The 23,327-nt window shown below is 42.6% G+C and overlaps 1 protein-coding gene across 7 annotated transcripts in view; it reads right to left on the bottom strand.

Annotated features, from left to right (window-relative positions):
• hydin (HYDIN axonemal central pair apparatus protein) overlaps window positions 1-23,327 on the bottom strand; it is a 981,559-nt gene that overhangs the window by 111,074 nt on the left and 847,158 nt on the right. For all 7 annotated transcript variants that reach the window (XM_072279252.1, XM_072279251.1, XM_072279249.1 and 4 more), the window contains 3 exons: window positions 10,819-10,957; window positions 6,887-7,052; window positions 4,741-4,888 (listed from right to left, as the gene is read on the bottom strand). In XM_072279252.1, the coding sequence (XP_072135353.1) occupies window positions 4,741-4,888; window positions 6,887-7,052; window positions 10,819-10,957 (453 nt within the window). The remainder of the gene's footprint in view (window positions 1-4,740; window positions 4,889-6,886; window positions 7,053-10,818; window positions 10,958-23,327) is intronic.

Below are 23,327 nucleotides of genomic sequence, written 5' to 3' on the forward strand. Positions count from 1 at the left end.
CCTTGTTCTAGACTCTAGATAGATGAAACAGCCTCTCATTCTATGCTTCCCCTGAATCTTGTACATCTCAATAATATCAGCACATTCTTCTACACTCCAGATATTGAAGCTCAATTTTACTTCAGGGTACAGAGGACCTACCACAACTGGACATTTTGGTGGGACCACACCCGTAGCACAGAGTGCACTTTTCAATCTAAAGTAGATCCCTGCCTTGAAAGTAGAACTGGATGTATTCCAAGGAAGTTGGAGTTGAATATATAGGATAACTGCCCATTTCCATGTACCTACAGTAGTCTCTTACTCATAGATCGAGAATTATTAAAAATCTTTGTGTTAAAAATATTGAAAGATTTAGCTTCAACCTTCTTTTGAGGAAAAGGTTTACAGAACCTTCAAAAAGAAACAAAAAACACTTCTCTGTGTTAAACAGGCTACCGCATATATTTGAACAATAATTTCCTGTTTCAAGGTTTTCTACAAATAGAAACATACTCTTCACATCCGTACTGTCAAGACCCTCAGAATCCCATATTTTGCAATCAAATTTCCTCTGAAGTCCTAGAGATTCAAGCCTAGCCTTTCCAACCTTGCCCATTGCAAAGTTGTTCACATTCCTGATGATTTGATAAATCTCTGAATTGCTCCTGTTGCAACTAACTCCTTCCTTCAATAAGGAGACCTGTGCTACATACTGTTCTCTGGACATGGTCTCATCAATGCACTGGTTATTGAAGGTAACAGACCCACAAAAAAACCAATCTCAGTGAAGACTGATGTCACACAAGGCTGCTTCTTTTATTAACTTTTGTCACTGCAGTATCTCCCACTAGAGTGGAGCTAATCTTCAGAACTAACAGGAAACTGCTGTTCAACCTCCTGGGGTGACAACACCTCAGAAGCAAAGTCACCTAAGCCTCAGTAGCTGAGACTCGATTCACAGACAAATGCTACACCCCTGTGTCCTGGAAGCGGTGCCAAGCTCATTCATTGAAGCATGTGAACTGATGGTTTTCACAATCAATGTCTCCAAGGCAATCAACCTGTCTCTACTGCACCTGGAGTATTGTGTACCGTTCTGGTTACTGTTACAGGGAAGAGACGGAGTGAAAGTGCCACAGAATGTGCCTTTTTATTCTGGCTTCTTCCCCCTTCTTTTCCAGTCCTGATGAGTGAACGTGGGCTGAAACATCGACAATTTATTCCTTTCCACAGATGCTGCCTGATCTGCTGAGTTCTGCCAGTATTTTGATGTGTGTTGCTCAAGATTCCAGCATCTGCAAAATCTCTTGTGTTTAAGTTCTAACCTATTCTACTTGTCCCTATAACTCAAGTCCTCAAGCCCTGGCAACATCCATCTTTTCTCTGAACTCTTTCTGATATCTTTTCTGTGGGCATGTGATGTAAACTACGCATAATACTCCAAGTTCAGCTTCATATTATGTAACTTCAATCTAACATCCCACCTTCTGTACTCAATACTTTGATTTATGTAGGCTAATGTGCCAAGAGTTCTCTTTACAGCCTGTTCTACCTGTGACAGCACTTTCAAGGAATTACGGAACTGTATTCCTAGACCGCTCTGTCCTACGACACTCCTCAGAACCCTACCATTCACTGTGTAAGTCCTACTCTAGTCTGTCCTCCCAAAGTGCAACACCTCATACATGTGTGCATGAAATTCCATCAGTCATTTCTCAGCCCACTTTTTCAGCTGGTCCAGACCAAGCTGCAAGCCCTGCCTCTCCCAATCTTGGTGTCATGTGCAAACTTGCTGATTCAGTTTACCACATTATCATTTAAGTCATTAATATAGGAGATAAATCAATAGATAACAATGGAAGATAAAAAGATTTTCATTTTCAGATAATTTCTGTCTCCCTGTCAGTTCTTCAATTCAGGTTGATTTGTCTGGGCTCCCTAACTCTCAATGTGTCGATTTTGTTATAATAACTACAAGACTAGGTTCTAGATCTTATTTATTGGGAAAACGATATAAGTGGAACAACGTAAGTGATAGGTTTGCCACTGATGTCCTATCCAGTTTACTAGCTTACCATCAGCTGTCCACCAATATTGCACTTCCTCAGTAGCTGCAGCACCATATTTGGCTTCGTGCTTTTTTGTTTTGTACTAAGCATGTATGGCATGATCTGTCCGATGGTGAAATGCTTCTTTTGTTGCCATTAAACAGAAGCTATTCACTATATATTGGGTCTTCTGACGGTAATAATCAGCCAGTTCAATTATTCTTTGTATAACTGGGCTGAGGCACTGGATGAACAACGTTTGCAGGTAGATGCATCCCATCTAGAGCCAGTATCACCAGAATGAAGGATTGTAAAGCTGTGGAAAATTAAATCGATCTCATAACTGAGAGGGGATGTTTCACAGAAAGGCTGCCTTATCTTCTTCAGAAGAGAAAGCTCAGTGTTGTAAGTTCCAGGTTTCCTTGTGTTATCAGAGGTCATAGTTCAGCCAGGTGACTGCTATTGTGAAAAGGAAACCACTCTCACAAGCAGCAACGGTGCCAATGACAGAAAAACACACACTCAAAATGCCGGAGGAATTTAACATCAGACAGCATCTATAGAGGGAAATGAAGAGTCAATGTTGCAGGCCGAGACCATTCCTCAGGTCTTGACAAACAATCATTGACAAACAATTATTGGCCAGGGCACTTGGTAAAACGTTACTTTCAAAATCATTCAATCATACTGTAGAATTTGAAAATAGCTACAGCACAGAAAGAAACCATTAAGCCTACTATATCTGTGAAGATCCTCTACCAGAACAGATCATCAGTTCCACCCCTCATCTCCCTTCTCCATATCCTTACAAATGTTTCCCCATTGCATATATATCCACTACCCTCCAGAAAAGGTCACCATAGATCCTACCCCCCCCATATCAGTGGTCTAGATTCTGGCTAACACTATATATCCCTCTTGTCACTATAATTCGATTCCCTTTTACCTTCAAGATTCTAGAGTATTAAATGTAATTTCCTGTACACAACTGTAAAGGAGAACAAAATAATTGTTACTCTGGATCTGAAGCAGCACAAAAAAACCCCACAAAAGATAAAGAAGACAATAATAATATTAATGATAATAATAAAACAAAATAAATAGAAATACATAAGATAGCTCATACACAGCTGATACCTATGACATCTATCACCACTCCATCAAAAGGAACAGCCTCTTCATCCACTTATCAAGACCTTGTTATTTTATATGCCAAAATATCATTATATCAGAACTCTACTCAGCCTCCTCTTTTCCGAAGAAAACAGTTCCAGTCTCTCTATTCAATTCTTGCATCTTTTCTATCCCAAGATCTCGTAATCTCCTCTGGACCGTCTCTAGTAGCTCCACAACTTTTTAATAATGTCAAAACCAGAAGTGAACAGATCAGGTCAGTGTTTTACAGAGGCTCAGCATTACATTCCTGCTTCTACTGATAATGTCTAGCATTATGTATGTTTCATTAACCACTTTCCCAGCCTTCCCTCTCACTTTCACTGACGTTCACCCTCAGTGCCAAGTCCCCCTTCTCTTGCATTACTTTGAGAACAGTTTCCTTTAATCTTCATGGGCTAATCCCTTCATTGTGTAAGTTACGTAGTCCCAGAAAATTAACTGCATTGCAATTTTCTGTAATGCAAAGATGTGCCTGCATCAAGAAATATGAGCTGCATAAAAATGTGTATTTATTTATATATTGCATTGTTCCCATAAATTTCGTAAGTGTATATTTTTATTGCATATCCCAAACTGTTTGGTATTGATTTATGAGTTCTGTAAGGAGAAATGTCCAAGATCCAAACTACCATGACATGAGGGTTATCTGTATCACCTTTCGTCTGCTTCCCTACCAAATCACTGCATTTTACATTTCTCTACATTGCACTTCATTGACCAGCCTGTTTCTATCCTGTGGCAGTCTATCACCGTCCTCCTTGTAGTTCCCAGTGCTGCCACACCTTGTGTCATCTGCAAACTGAGTAAGCGTGGCTTGCACCGTGAAGTCTCGGTCATTAATGTAGATACCAATCCCTGGGGAAAGCATTATTCACCATTCAATCTGAGACACAACCATTAACAATCTTACACTCATCAGCCAGTCAAGTCATGGTACATTTGGTTCCTCCAAGTCATAAGTATTGATTGTAAATAGTTTGGACCACTGTGATGCCTGTGACATCCACTATACACACATCACCACTCAAGAAGCCACCCGCTTATCCTAACAGTCTGTTTTCTGTTAGTTACTAATTCATTATCCATGTCAATAAATTAGCATCGTGCACTCTTATCTTGTGCACCAACTGTTTGACCTTATTGAATGCATTATGGAAATCAAAATATGCTGCATCAACTGGATCTCCTCTAGCTGCCTTCTTTGTTACTCCTTCAGAGTGAGTTAACAGTTTAGATCTTGGCTTTTTATCAAAGTTGCTGGAAAATCCCATTGTCATTGAAGTGCTTCTTTCTTTGTCATGAAACCAGTCAAGTTCAGATAAAAGACAGAGATAGCAGATGGTCAGCAGTAGAATGTGAGACTTGGCTCGCACATCACACTGAACCATACATTGAACTCAGATGATAAAGAACATAGATTGCAAAGGTTCAGCAGTACAATGTGTGATTCAGTGAGACCTGGGTCGCACGTCACACTGCACCATACATTGAACTCCAGAGTACTGGAATCACGAACATTGGCTTCTCTTCATACCTGCTGTGAGGGGGAACAATCCCCTCCATTGGCTCGATAAGAAGGCGGCAACCATATCCTTCTGAGTGGACTGTGACCTCCCTGAAATGGAAGCTGAATGGAATGGCTTCATTATTGATCAAGTAGGCAGTCTCATGTGCTTTCTGGCCTGAGGGTGATGCAAAGGAAAACAATAAGACATAGTAGCAAAATTAAGCCATTCAGTCCATCAAGTCTGCTCTGCTATTCAATCATAGCTGATCGATTCTCTTTCTCAACCCCATTCTCCTACCTTCTCCCTGTAAATTTTCACACCTTTACTAATTAAGAACCTATTAGCCTGTGCTTTAAATATACTTAATAATGTAGCCTCCACAGCTGTACATGGCAGTGAATTCCACAATTCTCCCCTCTCTCTTGCTAAAGAAATCCTTCCTCATCTCTGTTCTAAAGGAACATCCCTCTATTCTGAGGCTATGCCCTCTTGTCCTAAACTCTCCCACTACTGGAAATATTCTCTCCACATCCACTCCATCTAAGCCTTTCAATATTCATTAGGTTTCAATAAGATTCCCCTCATTCTTCTAAACAGCAGCGAGTACAGACTTGGAGCCTTTAAAGACTCCTCCTTTCATTCCTGGGACGACTCTTGTGAACCCCCCTCTGGACCAGGTTTCAATGAGATCTCCTCTGATTCTTCTGAAAAGTGGAAACTGACAACCATTGCCCGGTTGGTTGGAGCCAGGATGTTCCAGCTGCTTCATAAAGATTCTGACTTGTGTTTATCGATGGCATGTATTGATTAACTGGCCGTGAGGTTCAAAGGAGGATGAACCTCACCTGGAAGTTCTCTGATACATCCTTATGGAGCATAGTCGAACACTCTGCTCTTCGCCTCGTGCTCCTGCAGCCACTGCTTAAAGGTCACAGATGTCCAGCTAAACCTTGCTATCGGTATGGTAACACTGACCAGTGACATTGTGCATGTGAGCCCCAGACCATGGATCTCGTGATATTAACCAACCCAACGAGATGTGCAGCAAGACGCACTTCACTTCTCCACCCGTTGTCTCAATTTCTTTCATTGAGTCTGAGAGTGAGGTTTACATATTATAAAGGAGGTTTCTCAACTTCATTGTCGATAGTCACAGTGCCTGCCCCACTCGACTGCCTGCTATACTTTTTATGTCATTAAATTCACCTTTGGTTAAATGTTTTTTGTTGACTCTCCACCTCCTTTGCTTCCCTTTCTATGTACCAAACTCTGCTGATGAGGTCAGATCGGAAGAAAAAGTACACAGTGCACATTGCAGTGGCTGGTAGAGGCCCAAGTTCGATCCACACTTTGTGCTATCTGTCAGGAGTTTGCTTGATCTTACTGTGAATTCACTGGGTTTCCCCAAGTGCTGTGGTTTTCTCCCACATCCAAAAGACATGGGGGTTGCTATAAATTGGGTCTAATGTGTAGGTGGGGCCAAGGGTCAGTCGATGAGAATGTGGGGAGAAAAAAAATGGGATTCATGGAGAATCAAGAGTAAATCAGTATGTGTAGCGTGGTAGTGTAGTAGTTAGTGTAAAACTGTTACAGAACCAGCTGTAAGATCGGGGTTCTATAAACAGTTTGTACTTTCTCCCTCTGACCGCATGGAAATCCTCCGGATTTTGTCGAACGTTCCAAAGACACATGGGGTAGGATTAGTGAGATGTGGGCATGCCAAGCTGGTGCCAGAAGCCCTGCACAACACTTGCTGATTTGAATTGACACAAATGATGTACGTCATTGTGACAAGTAAAGCTAATCTTTCATCTTTAATAGCAGTCTGATGGATAGCACAGCATGTTTCCGTGCTGCATTGTGCTGTGTCAACAACCCTATGACATCTCACATTCTAGCAGCGTCACTGTCAGAGGCTGGGTACAGGGGGACTTCTGCACACACCTTAACCTCACTGTGGGACACACCTAAATATCCTCACACTATGCTGATGTGTAATTTCCTAGGTTTGCTCCTCCAACACTCACACTTGAATCTCATTCCCATATCTGCCAAGGCTCTTTCTATATCTCCTCAATTTCCTCAAAGATTGTAATTCACTTCAAGCAATCTAGCACTGGTTAAACTAAAGCCTCTATAATGTACCATCAGGACAAATATATCCCCACATACCTAACAGTACAAATTTGTAGTTGATATGGGAGCGATCAAACGAGACTGCCGGCTCACTGGCAATGCCACATAGCAAGAAAGGCACTGAGATGTTGAGCTGCGGAATCCTGAAGCTCCAGAATGATTCAGTGACGCCCAGTTGCTGAGGCACAAACTTAAAGGTGACCTGGATAGGGAAGAAGTCAGAACAGGACTCAGAAGAGCATAGCCAGACTGATGCTCCCACCTCTCCATCTTCCACAATCTCAAAATCTCCACCCACAGGTGTTGCCTGACCCACTGAGTTCCTCCAGCAACTTGTTTGCTCCTGATACCGGTGATGCCAGTGGCAAAGTCCATTCCAAAAGCAACAACAATGTCACTTAAAAAGCACATGCTCCAACCCTGGAGGATAAAAATGTAAAACTAAAGATACATAAAATGTTTTACAAAATGGTACAACTGCAGGCAAGCAAATCTTTGCTGATATTAACCACCATTCTTCCCACTTACTACAGTGATTATTCCCACCTCTCTGGCACAACACATCACTCCCACTCAGCAGCCTAAAATACATTGCCTAAACAATTTCCATAAATTGTTGATTATATTCCAACCACTGCTGAATATTACACCGCACACATCAGGACCACTGTACAAATTACAGTATGGTTAATAATAATTAGAATTATGAACATTTTCATTAACCAGACTGTAATGTAAACTTATAGATTCATATTTTAAATTTATTATTTCTCAATATCCAAAGGCCCAGAGAAGTGAATTAAGTTGCCCCTTTTAATAACTACAGAATCACAGAATGTTTGCTGTATGGAATATCGACATTTGCGTCACTGCCTGCACCAGCTTCTCAGAAGTACCATCCAGATGGGTCCTCTCCTTATCCAGCTCCCTTTTCAACAGTAGTGTTGCTGAGGCCAGATTTGGAATATTGTGTACAGTTCTCTGCTAGTGGAAAGATGCCATTAAACTGGAAAGAGTACAGAGAAGATTTACAAGGATGTTGCCAATTCTGTAGGGACTGAGTAATGAAGAGAGATTGAGCAGGTTGGGACTTCACTAACTGGAGTGTAGGGGAAAGAAGGATGATCATATAGAGGTGTATAAAATTATGATGAGCATAGATAGAGTCAATGCTCACAGTCTTTTAGCCAGGGCCGGGAAATCAAGAACTAGAAGTTTAAGGTGAGAGGGGAGAGATTTAATGGGAATCTGACGGGCAACTTTTTAAACCAGAGAGGGTCAGTATATGGAATATGCTGCCAGAGAAAGTCGTTAAGGCAGGTATTTTAACAACATTTAGAAGTAGCTGGACAGGTATAGGGCTAGGAAAAATTTACAGGGATATGGGCCAACCGTGGGCAAATGGTACTAGCTTAGATGGGAATTTTAGTTGACATGGACCAATTGGGCGTAAAGGTCTGTTTCTGCGTGTATGACTGTATGATTCTATCACAATTGCGTCTGACACCCGTCACTACCCCTGCTTCTGAATCACTCACATTTGCCCTAGTGTCACTCCTCATAATCCACCTCATCATCATAGTGCTCTCCGTTGTCTACCAACACTGCACTTCGACTGTAGTTACTATACTCTATTCTGCATTCTTTTATTGTTTTATCTTTTACTACTTTGATGCACTGTGTATAATGAATTGTACAAGACAAGGTTGTCACTATAACTTGGTACATGTGACAACAATAAACAATTCCAGCTCCAATATTGTGCTATCACCTTTATTGCAGTCCTTTGCACTGATGGAGACAGTTTCTCTCTGCTTACCAGGATGTAAGGCTTTCTGTCAGATCTCCTCTCAATTCTCACTGTTCACAGAACAACCCCAGTCCCTCCAGCCCATTCAGTAAATCACTTCCAGCTGCTCTACCAAACTTTCACACCTCTCCTACAAAGCAGTAGATAGTCTTCCAGCTTTGACGGAACCAGTGTTTTATAAAGGTCTTTGTTCCTGCTAAGCCTGCCTTATTTAAAGAGCCAAATATCCTGTAAACCTTTCATTAACCAATCTCTCACCCAACTCTGGTGCTTTCAATGAGATTTACACACCTGTGTTCTTTACACCTCTTTTAGAATTGCGCCCTGTTTACCAACTGTTATCAACTGTTCACCTTCCTACAAAATATAACACTGTCCTTCTCAGCTTCAAGTTTCATCTTCTTCTTATCTGCCCATTTCACGTCTCTGATGTGTTCCCATAGGACGTTACTTTTCAGCCCATTAAGTCTCTATCACTCCGAGAGCAATTCCATCACTTTTCCCCTATTCTTCCCACATTTTACCACTCACCTATACAACAGGGGCACTTCACAGTGGTCAGCTAACTACCACCTTTACAGAGGAAATTGTAGCACCTGGGGGAAACCCATGTGGTCACAGCTAAAATGTGCTAACTGCACACAGCTGGCACCCGAGGTCTGGATTGAATTGTTACTCTTTGTTTTTTGATAATGATTACATTTTCCATCATGCTCCTATGTCCCCTTTACTTCAAGCCTTTCAGTCTTGCTGTAGTATTTCATTCATACCACAATGGCCACATTTCCCTCTGTTACTTCATTAAAAAACTTTCAAGCCAGAAATGATTTACCTTGAATCAAATCCTTTCTGACTTTCTGCATCAATCAACACTTTTCCAATTGACTGCCGACTACTTTTCTCACCAAATTACAGGTTATAGAAGCATCCCTTTCCCACCCCCCCATCCGTACAAGTGGATGGCAGCTACTGGGCAGCTACTTGTCTGTACAAGGCTGTAACATCTAGAATTCTTCAGCTGTCCAGTGCCACTAGTGAACCTACAGATATTTGGGAGATTATGCACAGGACATTGGCACTTTCCTCCCTCTCTCCTTTCAATAACTGAGTGTACATACCATCAGGTCCAGGGAACTTATCCACGTTAAACCAGTCATCTCCTCCTTGTTGAATGGTAATCCAAATGGAAACACAACTCTTTGACAGATGGGACCTATTACTGACATCAGCAATGTTTCCGCAGATTTTATGTTGGCAGCAGAAGCTTAGCTTGCTATATGCTGAAGGTGTACCTCACGAGGCTGTGAGCTGCACCCCAGCACAAGGTGTTGGGCCTTAAGGGCCATTGATAAAAAGTCAACACCTGTAAAGAGGTTTGGCTCAAGTTCAATTTCACCACTTGCATAAATCAATTCAACATCTATAGGTCTCTGCCCTCCTCAGTCCGCCTTCTGTGGAGCTCATATCCTTGCTTCTGCTGCCTTTAAATTCAAGTTGCCCCAATCTTTTCAAGGCAACTGAGAAGCTTCTGCCATAAACTCAAAGTCCTTCAAAGCCCCTATTTTCCTGCACTCTCTCACCCAGACTGGCTTCCAGATCAGCACAAGTTCAAATGCTTTAATTCATATTTTTCTGTTCAAATACCTTTATGATTTTTTTACTGGTCCATCTCTATGATCTCCCACAGCCCTAGCAGTACCAAGATGAAGGCCCTCTTCCAGATCTAGACTCTGAAAAATCCCTAACTTTCTTCACCTGTTATTTACCCTGACATTAACAATTTGCTTAGCATTAATCCTGTTTGACACATCGATAATGTGGTGAATCAGTACAGGCTGTGCACCTCTAACCTTTCAACCTGGAGAGTGGGAGCTGCTGGAACCTGCTGTCAGCTGAAGCAGAGGCATTTAGACAGACACATGAACAGGCAGGGGTTGGAGCGATACAGACAGACAGATGGGATTAGCTTACCTTGCGTTCCGTGATATGTCAGAGGCTGAGGGGAGACCTGATTAAGGTTTATAAAAGTATGAGAGGCAGAGATAAGCCAGATTGTGGAGTAGAAATGTCAAATATTTGACATCGGAGTTGGTACGGACATTGTAGACAATGCTGTATTGCTCTATATTGGAAGTTCTGATGCTGACTCTGTACTGACCTCCATCTTCCTCCCTGCTGAGATAAACCCCGTTTCTGTCAGACAGCTGAATGATGGCTCTACTTGTACAATCGGCACATTCTCATATATCCACTGGAAGGAGTAGTCTATGCTCGTTGGGTTCATTATATAGAAGGATCTGTGGAAAGCAAGCAGCTTGTTATTCCATGAAAAACACCCAGAACAGTGGAGTTGATGCTTTACAATTTCGTCTTCATGTGAAATGCAATATAATTCACTACTAACATAAGAGACATTTCTCTGGGGTTCCAAGCCAATACATCAGTGACATGGCTGAAGTTGTACAGTACATTAAGTGGTAATGAGAAAACATTGGCATTTTACTCCTGGAAGGATGGTTCAAATTCAGCCCATGGGTATGGAAGGCTTAAAATAGGAGAGAATTAGAGCCACTGCAGAAAATGGCTGATTATAGAATAAGATAGCTGTGCAGAAAATTGTTTCAGTTCTTACAGCCACTAAAATAACATTAAATATTCCTTCAAGATTCAAGATTGTATAATGTCATTTCCTGTATTAAAGTGAAAGAATGAAATAATTATTACTCCAGATCTGATGCAGCAGAAAAAAAACACAGAAGATAAAGACCACAATCGTAATAATAAAAATCACACAATAAATACAAATTCATAAGATAACTTATATGTTGTACAGATTGATTGAATGTCCATTAAGTGATGCTAGGCTGTACATATGGTGACTGATGGGAAATAATAAAATAATGGTGCTGTTAGTGAGTGGAGGTTTTGATCAGTCTTACTGCTTGAGGATAGATTTTTGAACTGGTGATCCTGGCTGGCATGGATGCCATGTAGCCTCCACCCTGATGGGAATGGAACAAACAGTCCATGAGCAGGGTGTGTGAAACCCTTTATGATGTTACTGGCACCCTTCTGTATACAGGTTTCCCCCGCCATCCGAAGGTAGAGCGTTCCTATGAAACGGTTCGTAAGCCGAAATGTCGTAAAGCGAAGAAGCAATTACCATTTATTTATATGGGAAAAATTTCTGAGCGTTCGCAGACCCAAAAATAACCTACCAAATCATGCCAAGTAACACATAAAACCTAAAATAACAGTAACATATAGTAAAAGCAGGAATGATATGATAAATGCACAGCCTATATAAAGTAGAAATACTTTTCCACAATCATTACTGAACTGTTCTCCGTAGCGAAAATCTCACGCAAGCACCGTTGGCAGAAAATCTCACGCAAGCGCTGTTGGCAAAAACACTCTCCAGTAACCTTTAAGCTATGAAGCTGCCAAATCATACCAAATAACACGTAAAAATACACAGCCGATATAAAGTAGAAATAATGTATGTACAGTGTAGTATCACTTTCCGGAATCGGGACAGCGCCGAGCACACTGATGATGGTGTGTTAGACTGAGTCATCACAAGTTGGGTGGTGCAGTGGCCCCCACCCTCCAGGCCGCCGACAGATACCGAACTGCGAAGCTCACAAGGGTCCAGCAGTAGCCGAGAGGCACACAGCACATCTTTAAGAAAAAAGCCGAAATAAACATGCTAATTAATTAGGTGTCGGGTGGCACCTAATTAATTAGCATGTTTATTTCGGCTTTTTTCTTAAAGATGTGCTGTGTGCTTCCTGGCTACCGCTGCATTCTCCGCGAATCGTGGGGTGGTGGGACACTGGGGTGTCATCTGTTTCCATTAGAGCAGGCAGCTCATCTTCTCCTATGACTGCCTGCCTCGATGTCGAAGGTCGAGGTTCATCGTCTGCTGTGGCTGATGCGGAAGGCTTGCTTGACTGCTGAACCTCGCACATTTTTCTATCATACAGTTCTTTGTAAGGACTCAAACCATCCTGCAAATATCCCCTAAACCTACGTACCCTTTCAAAATTAAAGTCGTACTTTATCATTGCAGCAAAAATCTCACAGAGTGGCTTCATGTTCATTTCCTGGACGACTTCACTTTCGGTCCGTTCGCTATTGTATTTGGTTTCAATTGTTATCCTTTCCTCTTCCAATTGCATCAGCTCTTCATTTATCAGTTCTTGGTCATGGGATGCCAAAACCTCTTCAACATCAGCTTCATCAGCTTCCACAAGCCAAACTCACTTTGTCCTTACTTCATTCACCACGATCAAAATGCTTAATTATGTCTAGTTTTACGCTAGTTTTACCCTTACGAGCTCTTTTAGGCTTTTCCAATACCTTGGAACTCATCTTGCAAATGGCTGCTCACAGGCACATCTTTAAGCAATGCCGGCGAGAATGCAGTTCCAAATCCAGGGGAGGAGCGGCTGCTCGGGGCGCGCGCTGCCTTTTATCGCGCGCTGATTTTCCCCGCGCGCTGATTTTTTTTCATAACAGTGAAAACACCTTCTGAAAGCGAAAACAGGGTACTAAGGTAGGTCTTTCGTAACAGTGAGGTTTCGTAAAGCAAACGTTCGAAAAGCAGGGAACACCGGTATATGTCCTTGATGGCAGTACCCTGGTGCTAGTGATACGTTGGGCAGTTTTGACTACCCATTACAGAGACTCCCCGTTTGCTGCAGTGCAGCTAGTTAGGATTAGAAAAGTAAAGATCAGAAACTGCTTAAGATTAATTTAGAGGCCTTTCAATAGTGGCTGAGCATCCAAAGTAAAGTTTGGCACTCACAGCTCGATTGGGCAGATACAAAGGACAAATACTAAGGATAACTAAAGCAGTAATTGCTGCAGGGTGTGGGCACGTGGCCAAGTGGTTAAGGCATTCGACTAGCAACCCGAAGGTTGTGAGTTCGAGCCACAGCTGAGGCAGCGTGTGTGTCCTTGAGCAAGGCACTTAACCACACATTGCTCTGCGACGACACTGGTGCCAAGCTGTATCGGCCCTTGCCGTTCCCTTGGACAACATCGGTGTTGTGGAGAGAGGAGACTTGCAGCATGGGCAACTGCTGGTCTTCCATACAACCTTGCCCAGGCCTGCACCCTGGAGAGTGAAGACATTCCAGGCACAGATCCATGGTCTCGCAAGAATAACAGATGCCTTTTTATAAATTGCTGCAGATAAACAGTTGGCTCTGCAGCTGAACAACACTCAAATCATTCATCCATCTCTTCTCTCCCAGATCCTGATGTAACTGCTGCTTCATTTGTTTGTTTCCTTGAAATAATTTCTGTAGATTGTATGTTTCATTCTCACTTTAATGAGCTTAATGAGCTTATCTGGCACATTAAGGATTTGTGTGAAAAGATGAAACATTTCAGGGAACCAAGCCAGAGTCTGTTTTCTGTTGAAGAGCAATTTATCCCTTGACATCTGGTAGTTTGAAATAATGAAGAAAGCTTCCCTCTGAAATATTAAAAGAATTTTCTATTCAGTTCGAAATGCTGAAGTGAGAACACAAATATTTAAATCAATATAGATGCATTTGACCTCTTGCTCCACCACTGAACTCCACTGGCCTGGATATTGTGGGAACTGACATGTATGATAGATTCCCCTCCCGCACTCATTCCAAGATCACACTTAGCTATCCCAGTTGTGCACTCCTGACTCTTCCTCACCGTTCCCTTTCTGTCCTTTTCCTCTCTTCTCCTTATCCACCCGGTTCCACTAACGTTCCTCCAGAGTTCTCCACCAACATTTTTCTTTCCCCTCCTCCACCCGCTCCAACTGCTGTTCTCCCACACACTCCTCCCAACACGTGCCTTCCCCTTCCATCTGCCCTCTTCACTTCCCTTGTTTGCTTCCATACTCCACCTTCCTCTCCATCATCTGCAGCCCTTTGTAGCCTCCACCTATTTCCACTCCCCCCTGCTCACCTGGATCTGCTAATCACCTGGCACCTATGCTCCCTCATCATTTTACACTGGCTGTCTCCCTCTATCTTTCAGTCCGGTCTAGATCCGGCACTTCAACTGTTCATATCTACAGATGCTGCCTGACCTACTGAGTACCTCCAACATTATTTCTTCCTCCAGTTTCTAGCATTTGCATCCCTTGAGTTTCTGTTCTTCCACTGTTACAGTTTGCAACACACCTATAAACTCTATGGTGTAATTTTATGTACTCGTTTTGTTGTCAGGACATACGGCCTTTGATGCTGTTGCTGCAAGCATGTTTTTCTTACCATGTTTGTGACAAACTCGACTTTAGGTTATTAAATGGTTTTTACTTGGTTTCTTTATAACTGTAGGCAGGAGAGGAAGTATAAAGCACCTGTAAAGCAGTAGAAACTAAGGCCCCTACCCAAGAGGCATTCCACAAACCTTCCAACAGATCATGTTGCCAAAGAGACTTTCCCTCCTGATTACAGTTATGTAGAAACAGAGTAAAGCCAATTAACACATTAAAAAATATATAATTGATATAAAGAGTTTACCTAAAACAAAATTTATAGAAATTAATTGCTAATGTGCACGTTAGTTGAAATAAAGTTTACATAAAGCAAACCATTTAATACCTGAAGCTGACTTTATTGTCGTGAACATGGTAAGAAAACCATTCTTGCAGCAACATCGCAAGCACGTGTCCAGACAACAAACAGAATACAAGAAATTCATACGATTAAACAATGCGATGATAAAAAGACTGTGCAAAAGCAAGACCTTTATACAAGAAAAGCTTGAAGGCATGAGCCTGTGGTAGATGAAGAAGAGTTCCGTAGTGTTCTGTTGTTTAGGTGGGATTAGAATGGCTGTAGGAAAGGGTTCTTCCCTTGGCACTGAACTTGGTGCTGAGTAACTTCAGCCTTTTGTGCCTCCTGCAGGTAGCAGTGAGAAGAGCGAATGGCCTGCAGGGTGGGGTTCCCTGATGATCAGATTACCTTTCCAATGGACAAGATGTGGTAGTTGCAGTCTGCTCTGGGTGGCTTGAAGCTGAGGGTTCAGATACAAACTGCTAGTAGCCCATTACAGGGAAGACACGGAAGGCCCTGCTGTGGAGAGTGAAGTTCAATGCAACCACATTCTACCAAAGTTCAAAGTAGATTTATTATCAAAGTACATGTATGTTACTATATACAACCCTGAGAAGATTCATTGTCTTATGGACATAATAACTATAACAAAATCAATGAAAGATTACCCCTGCTTTGGGGTTCAATCAGTCTGCAAAAGACAACAACAAACTGTGCATATAAAAAAAGAAAGAGATAATAATCAAGTTCTTAGAAATGAATCCATAGGTCGTGTGTATATTTCAAAGATGGGACAAGTGAAATTGAGTAAAATTATCCCCTTTGGTCAGAAGCCTGATGGTTGAGGGGTAATAACTGCTCCTGAACCTGGTGCTGTGAGTCCTGAGGCTCTTGTACTTTCTTCCTAATGGCAGCAGCAAGAAAAGAGCATGTCTATCAGACCATAAGGTATAGGAGTAGAATCAGCCCATTCGGCCCATTGAGTCTGCTCCACCATTTCATCATGGCTGATCCAATTTTCCTCTCAGCCCCACTCTCCTGCCTTCTCCCCATATCCCTTCATGGCCTGTCCAATCAAGAATCTATCAACCTCTGCCTTAAATATGCACAACAACTTGGCCTCCACAGCTGCCTGTGGAAATTCCACAGATTCAATACCCTCTGGAGATTCATCCATTCTAAAAGGACACCCTTTTATTCTGAGGCTGTGTCCTCTGGTTTAAGATTCTCCCACTATAGGAAACATCCTCTCACTTCCACCCTGTCAAGGCCTTTCACCATTCGATAGGTTTCAATGAGGTCACCCCTCATCCTTCTGAATTCTAGTGAATGCAGGGCCAGCAGCATCAAACGCTGAGTTGATCGGGTGTCCCTGATGATGGATGCTTCTTTACTGCAAGTGCCTCATGTAGATGTGCCCCATTGTGGGTACAGCTCTACCCGAGATGGACAGTGCCATATCCACCACTCTTTGTACAATTTTACGATCAAGGGCATTGGTGTTTCAGTACCATGCTGTGATGAAGCCAATCAATATATTCTTCACTACATATCTATAGAAGTTTGTCAAACTTTTTAGATGTCATGCCGAATCTTCATAAACTTCCAAGCAGAAGTGCTGCCCTGCTTTCTCGTAATTGAACTCATGTGCTGGTCCCAGGGCAGGTCCTCCGAGAAAATAACACCAAAGAATTTAAAGTTGCTGATCTCCAATGAGCATTGACTCGTGAACCTTTGGTTTCCTCCCCCTGAGATCAATAATCAGTGCCTTGGTCTTGCTGACATTTAGTTAAGAGGTTGTTGTTGTGGCACCACTCAGCCAGATTTTCAATCTACCTCCTATGTGTAGATTCATCACCACCGTTGATTTGGCCTACATCAGCAGCAAATCTGAACATGGCATCAGAGCTGCGCTTACCCTCACAGTCACAAGTGCTAAGGGAATAAAGCAGGGGGCTAAGCACACAGCCTTGTGGTGCACCTGTGCTGATGGAGATTGTGGAGGAGATGTTACTGCCACTCCCAATTGACTGGTGTCTACAGATGAGGAAATCAACAATCCAGTTAGAGTCATAGAAAAGCACTGTGGAGAACGGGCCCTTCGGCCTATCTAGTCCATGCCGGACCATTTAAACTGCCTACTCCCATTGACCTGCACTGGGACCATAGCCCTCCACAAGCCTATGTACCCAACTTCTCTTAAACATTGAAATCAAGCTTGCAAGCGCTTGTGCTGGCAGGTCGTTCCACACTCTCACAACCCTCTGAATAAAAAAGTTTCCCTTCATGTTGCCCTTAAACTTTTCACCTTTCACCCTTAACCCATGACCTCTAGTTGTAGTCCCACCCAACCTCAATTGAAACGCTTCCTTGCATTTACCTGTCATAATTTTGTATACCTCTGTCAAATCTCCACTCAATCTTTTATGTTCCAAGGAATAAAATCCTAACCTATTCAATCTTTCCTTACATCTCAGGCCCTCCAGACGGCAATATCCTTCTATATTTTCTCTGTACCCTTTCAACCTTATTTACATCGTTTCTGTAGGTAGGTGACTAAAACTGTACATAATACTCAAACTATGCCTCATCAGTGCCTTCTATAACTTAAACGTAACATCACATCTCCTGTACTCAGTATATTAATTTATGAAGACCAATGTGCCAAAACCTTTCTTTACGACCCTATCTACCTGTGACACTACTGTCTATGAACTATGGATCTGTATTCCCATATCTCTTTGTTGTTCTACACTCCTCAGTGCCCTAGTATTCATTGTGTAAGACCTACCCTGGCTGGTCCTATTGAAGTGCAACACCTCGCACTTGCCTGCATCAAATTCTACCTGTCATTTTTCAACCCAATTTGCAGCTGATGCCGATCCCTCTGCAAGCCATGATAGCCTTCCTCACTGTCCACTACACCCCCAATCCTGGTGTCATCCTCAAATTTGCTGACCCAGTGATAATGACTACATTATCATCCAGATCATTGAAACAGATGACAAACAACAACAGACTCAGCACCGACCCCTGCAGCACTACACTTGTCACAGGCCTTCATCTTGAATGCCGAGTGACTGAATATTCTTGACCAAACCCCCATCGGGACTTTGTCAAATGCCTTACTAAAGTCCATGTAGACAACATCCACTGCCTTGCCCTCATCAATATTCCTGATAATGCCCTCTTTAAGATTAGTTAGACATGACCTACCAAGCCCAAAGCCATGCTGATCAGTCCGAGTCTATCCAAATACTTATATATCCACTCCCCCAGAATACGTTCCAGTAACTTTCCAACTACTGATGTCAGACTCACCAGCATATAATTTTCTGGTTTATTTTTAGAGCCTGTTTTGAACAGCAGAATAACATTGACTCTCCTCCAATCCTCTGGACCTCACCTGTCATCAAGGATGATTGAAATATTTCTGCAAGAGGAGATATTGAGGCCAGGGTCTTGCAGCTTATTGATTCATTTTGTGGGAAGGATGGTATTGAATGCTGAGCAGTAATTGATAAAGAGCATCCTGTTGTAGGCATTTTTGGGGTCCAGATGTTCCAGGGTTGAGTGAAGAGCCAATGGTATCTGCTGTGGATCCATGTTCCTTCTCAGACAGCAGTGGATATGCTTCATCACCAACCTCTCAAAACACTTCATAACTGCGGAGCTAAGTGCTACTGGATGATAGTCATTGAGACAGGTTACACAGGCTTCTGAGGCACCAGTACGAGTGAAACCTGCTTGAAGTAAGTGGGTACCTCAGATTACCAAAGCAGGAGATTACAGATCTGAGTGAATACTCCAGCCAGTTAATCAGCACAGGTCTTCAGTACTGGGCCAGGTGCCTTTCGTGGGTTTGTCCTCCTGAGGGCTGCTCACAGAGACTGAAATCACAGGATCATCAGGGGTTGAGGGAGATCATGATAGTGTCTCCATGTTTTGATGGTCAAAGCAAGCATAGAAGACATAGAGCTCATCTGAAAGCAAAGCCTTGCTCTCTTCTATGTTGCTTTATTTAACTGTATTCAAGGTCTGCCCCACTGTCAAGCATCTTTTGCTGATTCAAGTTTGGGCTGGAATTGCAACTTTGACCCTGAGATGACTTTCTTTGATCATACTTGGACCTCTTGTAACTTTCTTGGTCACTAGAGTTGAATGAATCTGATCTGGCCCTCAGCAAATTGTGAATCTCATAGTTCATCCAGCGCTTCTGATCGGGGAAGACTCTGTATGATTTAGTGGGGGCACACTGTCTACAGCTGTATTAATAAAATCCATTATAACCATAGTGTTTCATTCATATCCGCAGATGAGTTCTTGAACATGGCCCAATGTACTGACTCCAAGAATTTCAGAGCTGCTCCTCTGGCTCCCGCAGCCTCCTCTTTATTGTCCTGATTGCTGGATCTTTGCACTTTAGCGACTGCCTGTATCCACTGCATTCTTTAATCTACACTGCAGTTTGTGGGTGCTTGAGTCCGGAACATTGACACAACGACCTGCACCACATTCTGTCTTCTCACCTTTCTCAACAGGCCAAAGAAATAAAAGCCTGAAAGTCCAGGCCATCCTGCTTAAGAACAACTACTCTGTTGTCTTATTACAGAATACTGAATGGTTCCCTGGAGTTTAGAAGAATGAAGGGATCTCATTGAAAAGTATCGAATATTGAAAGGCTTAGATAGAGTGGATGTTGAGAGATGTTTCCAATAGTGGGAGAATCTAATTTCAGAGAGCACAACTGGAGAATCCAGGGCAGCCTCCTCCATCGGAATTGGGTTGCTGAAGTTCACTAACAAGGTAATTTTCTTTTAAACTTTATTCTTGTTCATATTCATGTTTTTAACTTAAGATACCTTGTCAGCTCAAAGGAATGGGAGAGAGGATGAAAGCGAAGCTGGTCGAATGTAATGAACTGTGCTGCTGCAAAAGGGAAGTGTGTCTGAGATCTTGGTGTGATGAGTGAACACAAGGCTTGCGCTTTGTGTGTGAGCTCTGGGCTACTGGGTCTCGAACCTCACTGTCAGCGTCACCAGAGCCCCCACCCACTGGAAATGGAGACTTGAAACTTGGGCTGCTACTGGCAGGCCTTGGGAACAATAGTGATGGAGAGACCAGGGTCTGGGAGCCAGCATGATGAGGAGGTGTGTTGGGGTCTAGGAATGACTGTTCTGATGTGGCTCTGGCTCACTTCCTGCCCCTTACAGCACTGCATCCTCTTTCTCAGACATTGCCTGTGCTGCTGAGTTCCTCCAGCATTCTGTGTGTGTTAGTTGTCACTAAGGCCTGGTTTTCTGTGAGTGCATTGGGAAGAGTTATTGAATTTCAACTGAAAATGCTCCAAAGGAATACTTGTTGCAGCCTGCAGGTTTTGTACACTCAATGCAGTCCTGTACAATGTGCAGAGTTGAATGTCACCTGTCTTCAATGCAGGCTTAAGATCAAGAAAGAGAAAAAGTATTTCTCAAAACACTGCTCAACACCAATGAATTTCTTGTACTTTATCTTTCCTGACTCCATCTCCATCAGTCTAATGGTGGGAAAGGAAGATAGTTGGTAAAAAGAAACTCTATCCTCCTTAACTTGTCTGTGAAGGGAAAAATATATACTGACTAAAAATAGCTTAGACATAATGTCAGGCTTAACTGCTGTAAATTTTTGAAGAGCTGAGGGATTTACTTGTTTGCTGGTAGATGGCAGTGTGGCTACACAGTAGCATATTGATTGCTGACTGGATTAACAAAAACTTTGACATGCTGGAGATGAGGAGATAGATGTTGCTGGAGAAATTCATTTTCATTTATCTCACTCTCACAGAATAAAACCTTACTGACCTTATCACAGTGTCAAGCTGCTCACCAAATGAATCCAGTCTTCTCCAGGAGACTTTTCCATCCGCTCATAACTCTTTGCCTGAATGACTTCCTGGCCCCAATGCTACATTTATCTAAGCAAATTGGTGCCAAAAACAGAATCCAGAATTATTTGAAGAGAGCGGGAAATGGGGCTCTTGAGTGTGGAGTGATGGGAGGATCTGATGAAACACACAAACTCAATGTGCTTTTCTGATTCGTTGAAAAGTTTTGAGTTCCAAAAGTTTGAGTACCTTTGTTCTACTCTAGTGCTTTAACCTGAGTCAAATCCCCAAAATATATTTTTTTTTCTGAACTGTTTAATTTATTCTCAATCACTAAGTTGTAACAAAAGCTCAGAGTTGAGAAATCAGAGCTTAACCATGTTAAACCAGATAAAATCAGACTGGGAATGGAGGAATGATAGAAATGCAAAATATAAACAGGGATGGCTGCAACAAGTCAGCAGGGGAAGAAGCTGCATTGGGGAGAGAGAGTTTGGTCCAGGACCCTTCATTGGAACTGGAGATGTGAAAAAACAAGAATCTTACAATGCAGGGAGTGGGAGAATGTTTATGATAGGGTACTGTTGTGTATGTGGCCTGGTTACACAACAATGTTATTAATAAAAGTGCTGGAGACAGGAGCTAAGTTTCATGGTTCTTTACTGGCAGAAACCAAACTTGGCACACACGAACAGATCAATACGTGCCTAATACCACATGCAACAACGTGTTAAACATAAAGTAGTCCCATATTATAATGTAGGCTATACAGTACACTCCTCCCTTTTTACTTTAATAGTGCCTCAACTGTTTTCTTTACCGGGGCATTATGCTAAACAAATATGTTTACTCTTAACATACAAACACATACCATTTGTTTACTTGGTAACTTAATAATACCAAATCATAACAAAATAACATAATAATATTAAATTATAACAGGTCCTTTTTCTTTCTTTTGTTTTTTTTACTTTTTTAAACTTTTTTTACTTTTGGTCTAAGACCCATTTATAACTCAAGTTTCTGGGGGGAGGGGGTCTTCTTTAGATTGTCCGGCACTGAAGCAAATAGCTCTTCACTCTATTGTCTGGAATAAACTCAACAATCCACAGATTGGCAGGTTCCACCATAAAGAATAGTCACCTCCATCATGCAAAGATGACAAAAGCAAAGTGAAATCTGTGAAAAGGTGAATGTTATTCTTAAAAATATGTACAATCATCAAAACTGAGATGGCATTGGAAAGTGTCTTTAAATAGTGTGTTCTTCAGTCTGTCAATAAACTTAAACAACAGGAATTCTGCAGATGCTGGAAATTCAAGCAACACACATCAAAGTTGCTGGTGAACGCAGCAGGCCAGGCAGCATCTCTAGGAAGAGGTGCAGTCGACGTTGCAGGCCGAGACCCTTCGTCAGGACTAACTGAAGGAAGAGTGAGTAAGGGATTTGAAAGTTGGAGGGGGAGGGGGAGATCCAAAATGATAGGAGAAGACAGGAGGGGGAGGGATGGAGCCAAGAGCTGGACAGGTGATTGGCAAAAGGGGATACGAGAGGATCATGGGACAGGAGGTCCGAGAAGAAAGACGGGGGGGGGGGACCCAGAGGATGGGCAAGAGGTATATTCAGAGGGACAGAGGGAGAAAAAGGAGAGTGAGAGAAAGAATGTGTGCATAAAAATAAGTAACAGATGGGGTACGAGGGGGAGGTGGGGCCTAGCGGAAGTTAGAGAAGTCGATGTTCATGCCATCAGGTTGGAGGCTACCCAGACGGAATATAAAGTGTTGTTCCTCCAACCTGAGTGTGGCTTCATCTTTACAGTAGAGGAGGCCGTGGATAGACATGTCAGAATGGGAATGGGATGTGGAATTAAAATGTGTGGCCACTGGGAGATTCTGCTTTCTCTGGAGGACAGAGCGTAGATGTTCAGCAAAGTGGTCTCCCAGTCTGCGTCGGGTCTCGCCAATATATAAAAGGCCACATCGGGAGCACTGGACGCAGTATATCACCCCAGTCGACTCACAGGTGAAGTGTTGCCTCACCTGGAAGGACTGTTTGGGGCCCTGAATGGTGGTAAGGGAGGAAGTGTAAGGGCATGTGTAGCACTTGTTCCGCTTACATGGATAAGTGCCAGGAGGGAGATCAGTGGGGAGGGGTGGGGAGGGATGGGGAGGACGAATGGACAAGGGAGTTGCGTAGGGAGCGATCCCTGCGGAATGCAGAGAGAGGGGGGGAGGGAAAGATGTGCTTAAT

This window comes from Mobula birostris, chromosome 15 (assembly GCF_030028105.1).
Source record: "Mobula birostris isolate sMobBir1 chromosome 15, sMobBir1.hap1, whole genome shotgun sequence".
Lineage (NCBI taxonomy): Eukaryota > Metazoa > Chordata > Chondrichthyes > Myliobatiformes > Myliobatidae > Mobula > Mobula birostris.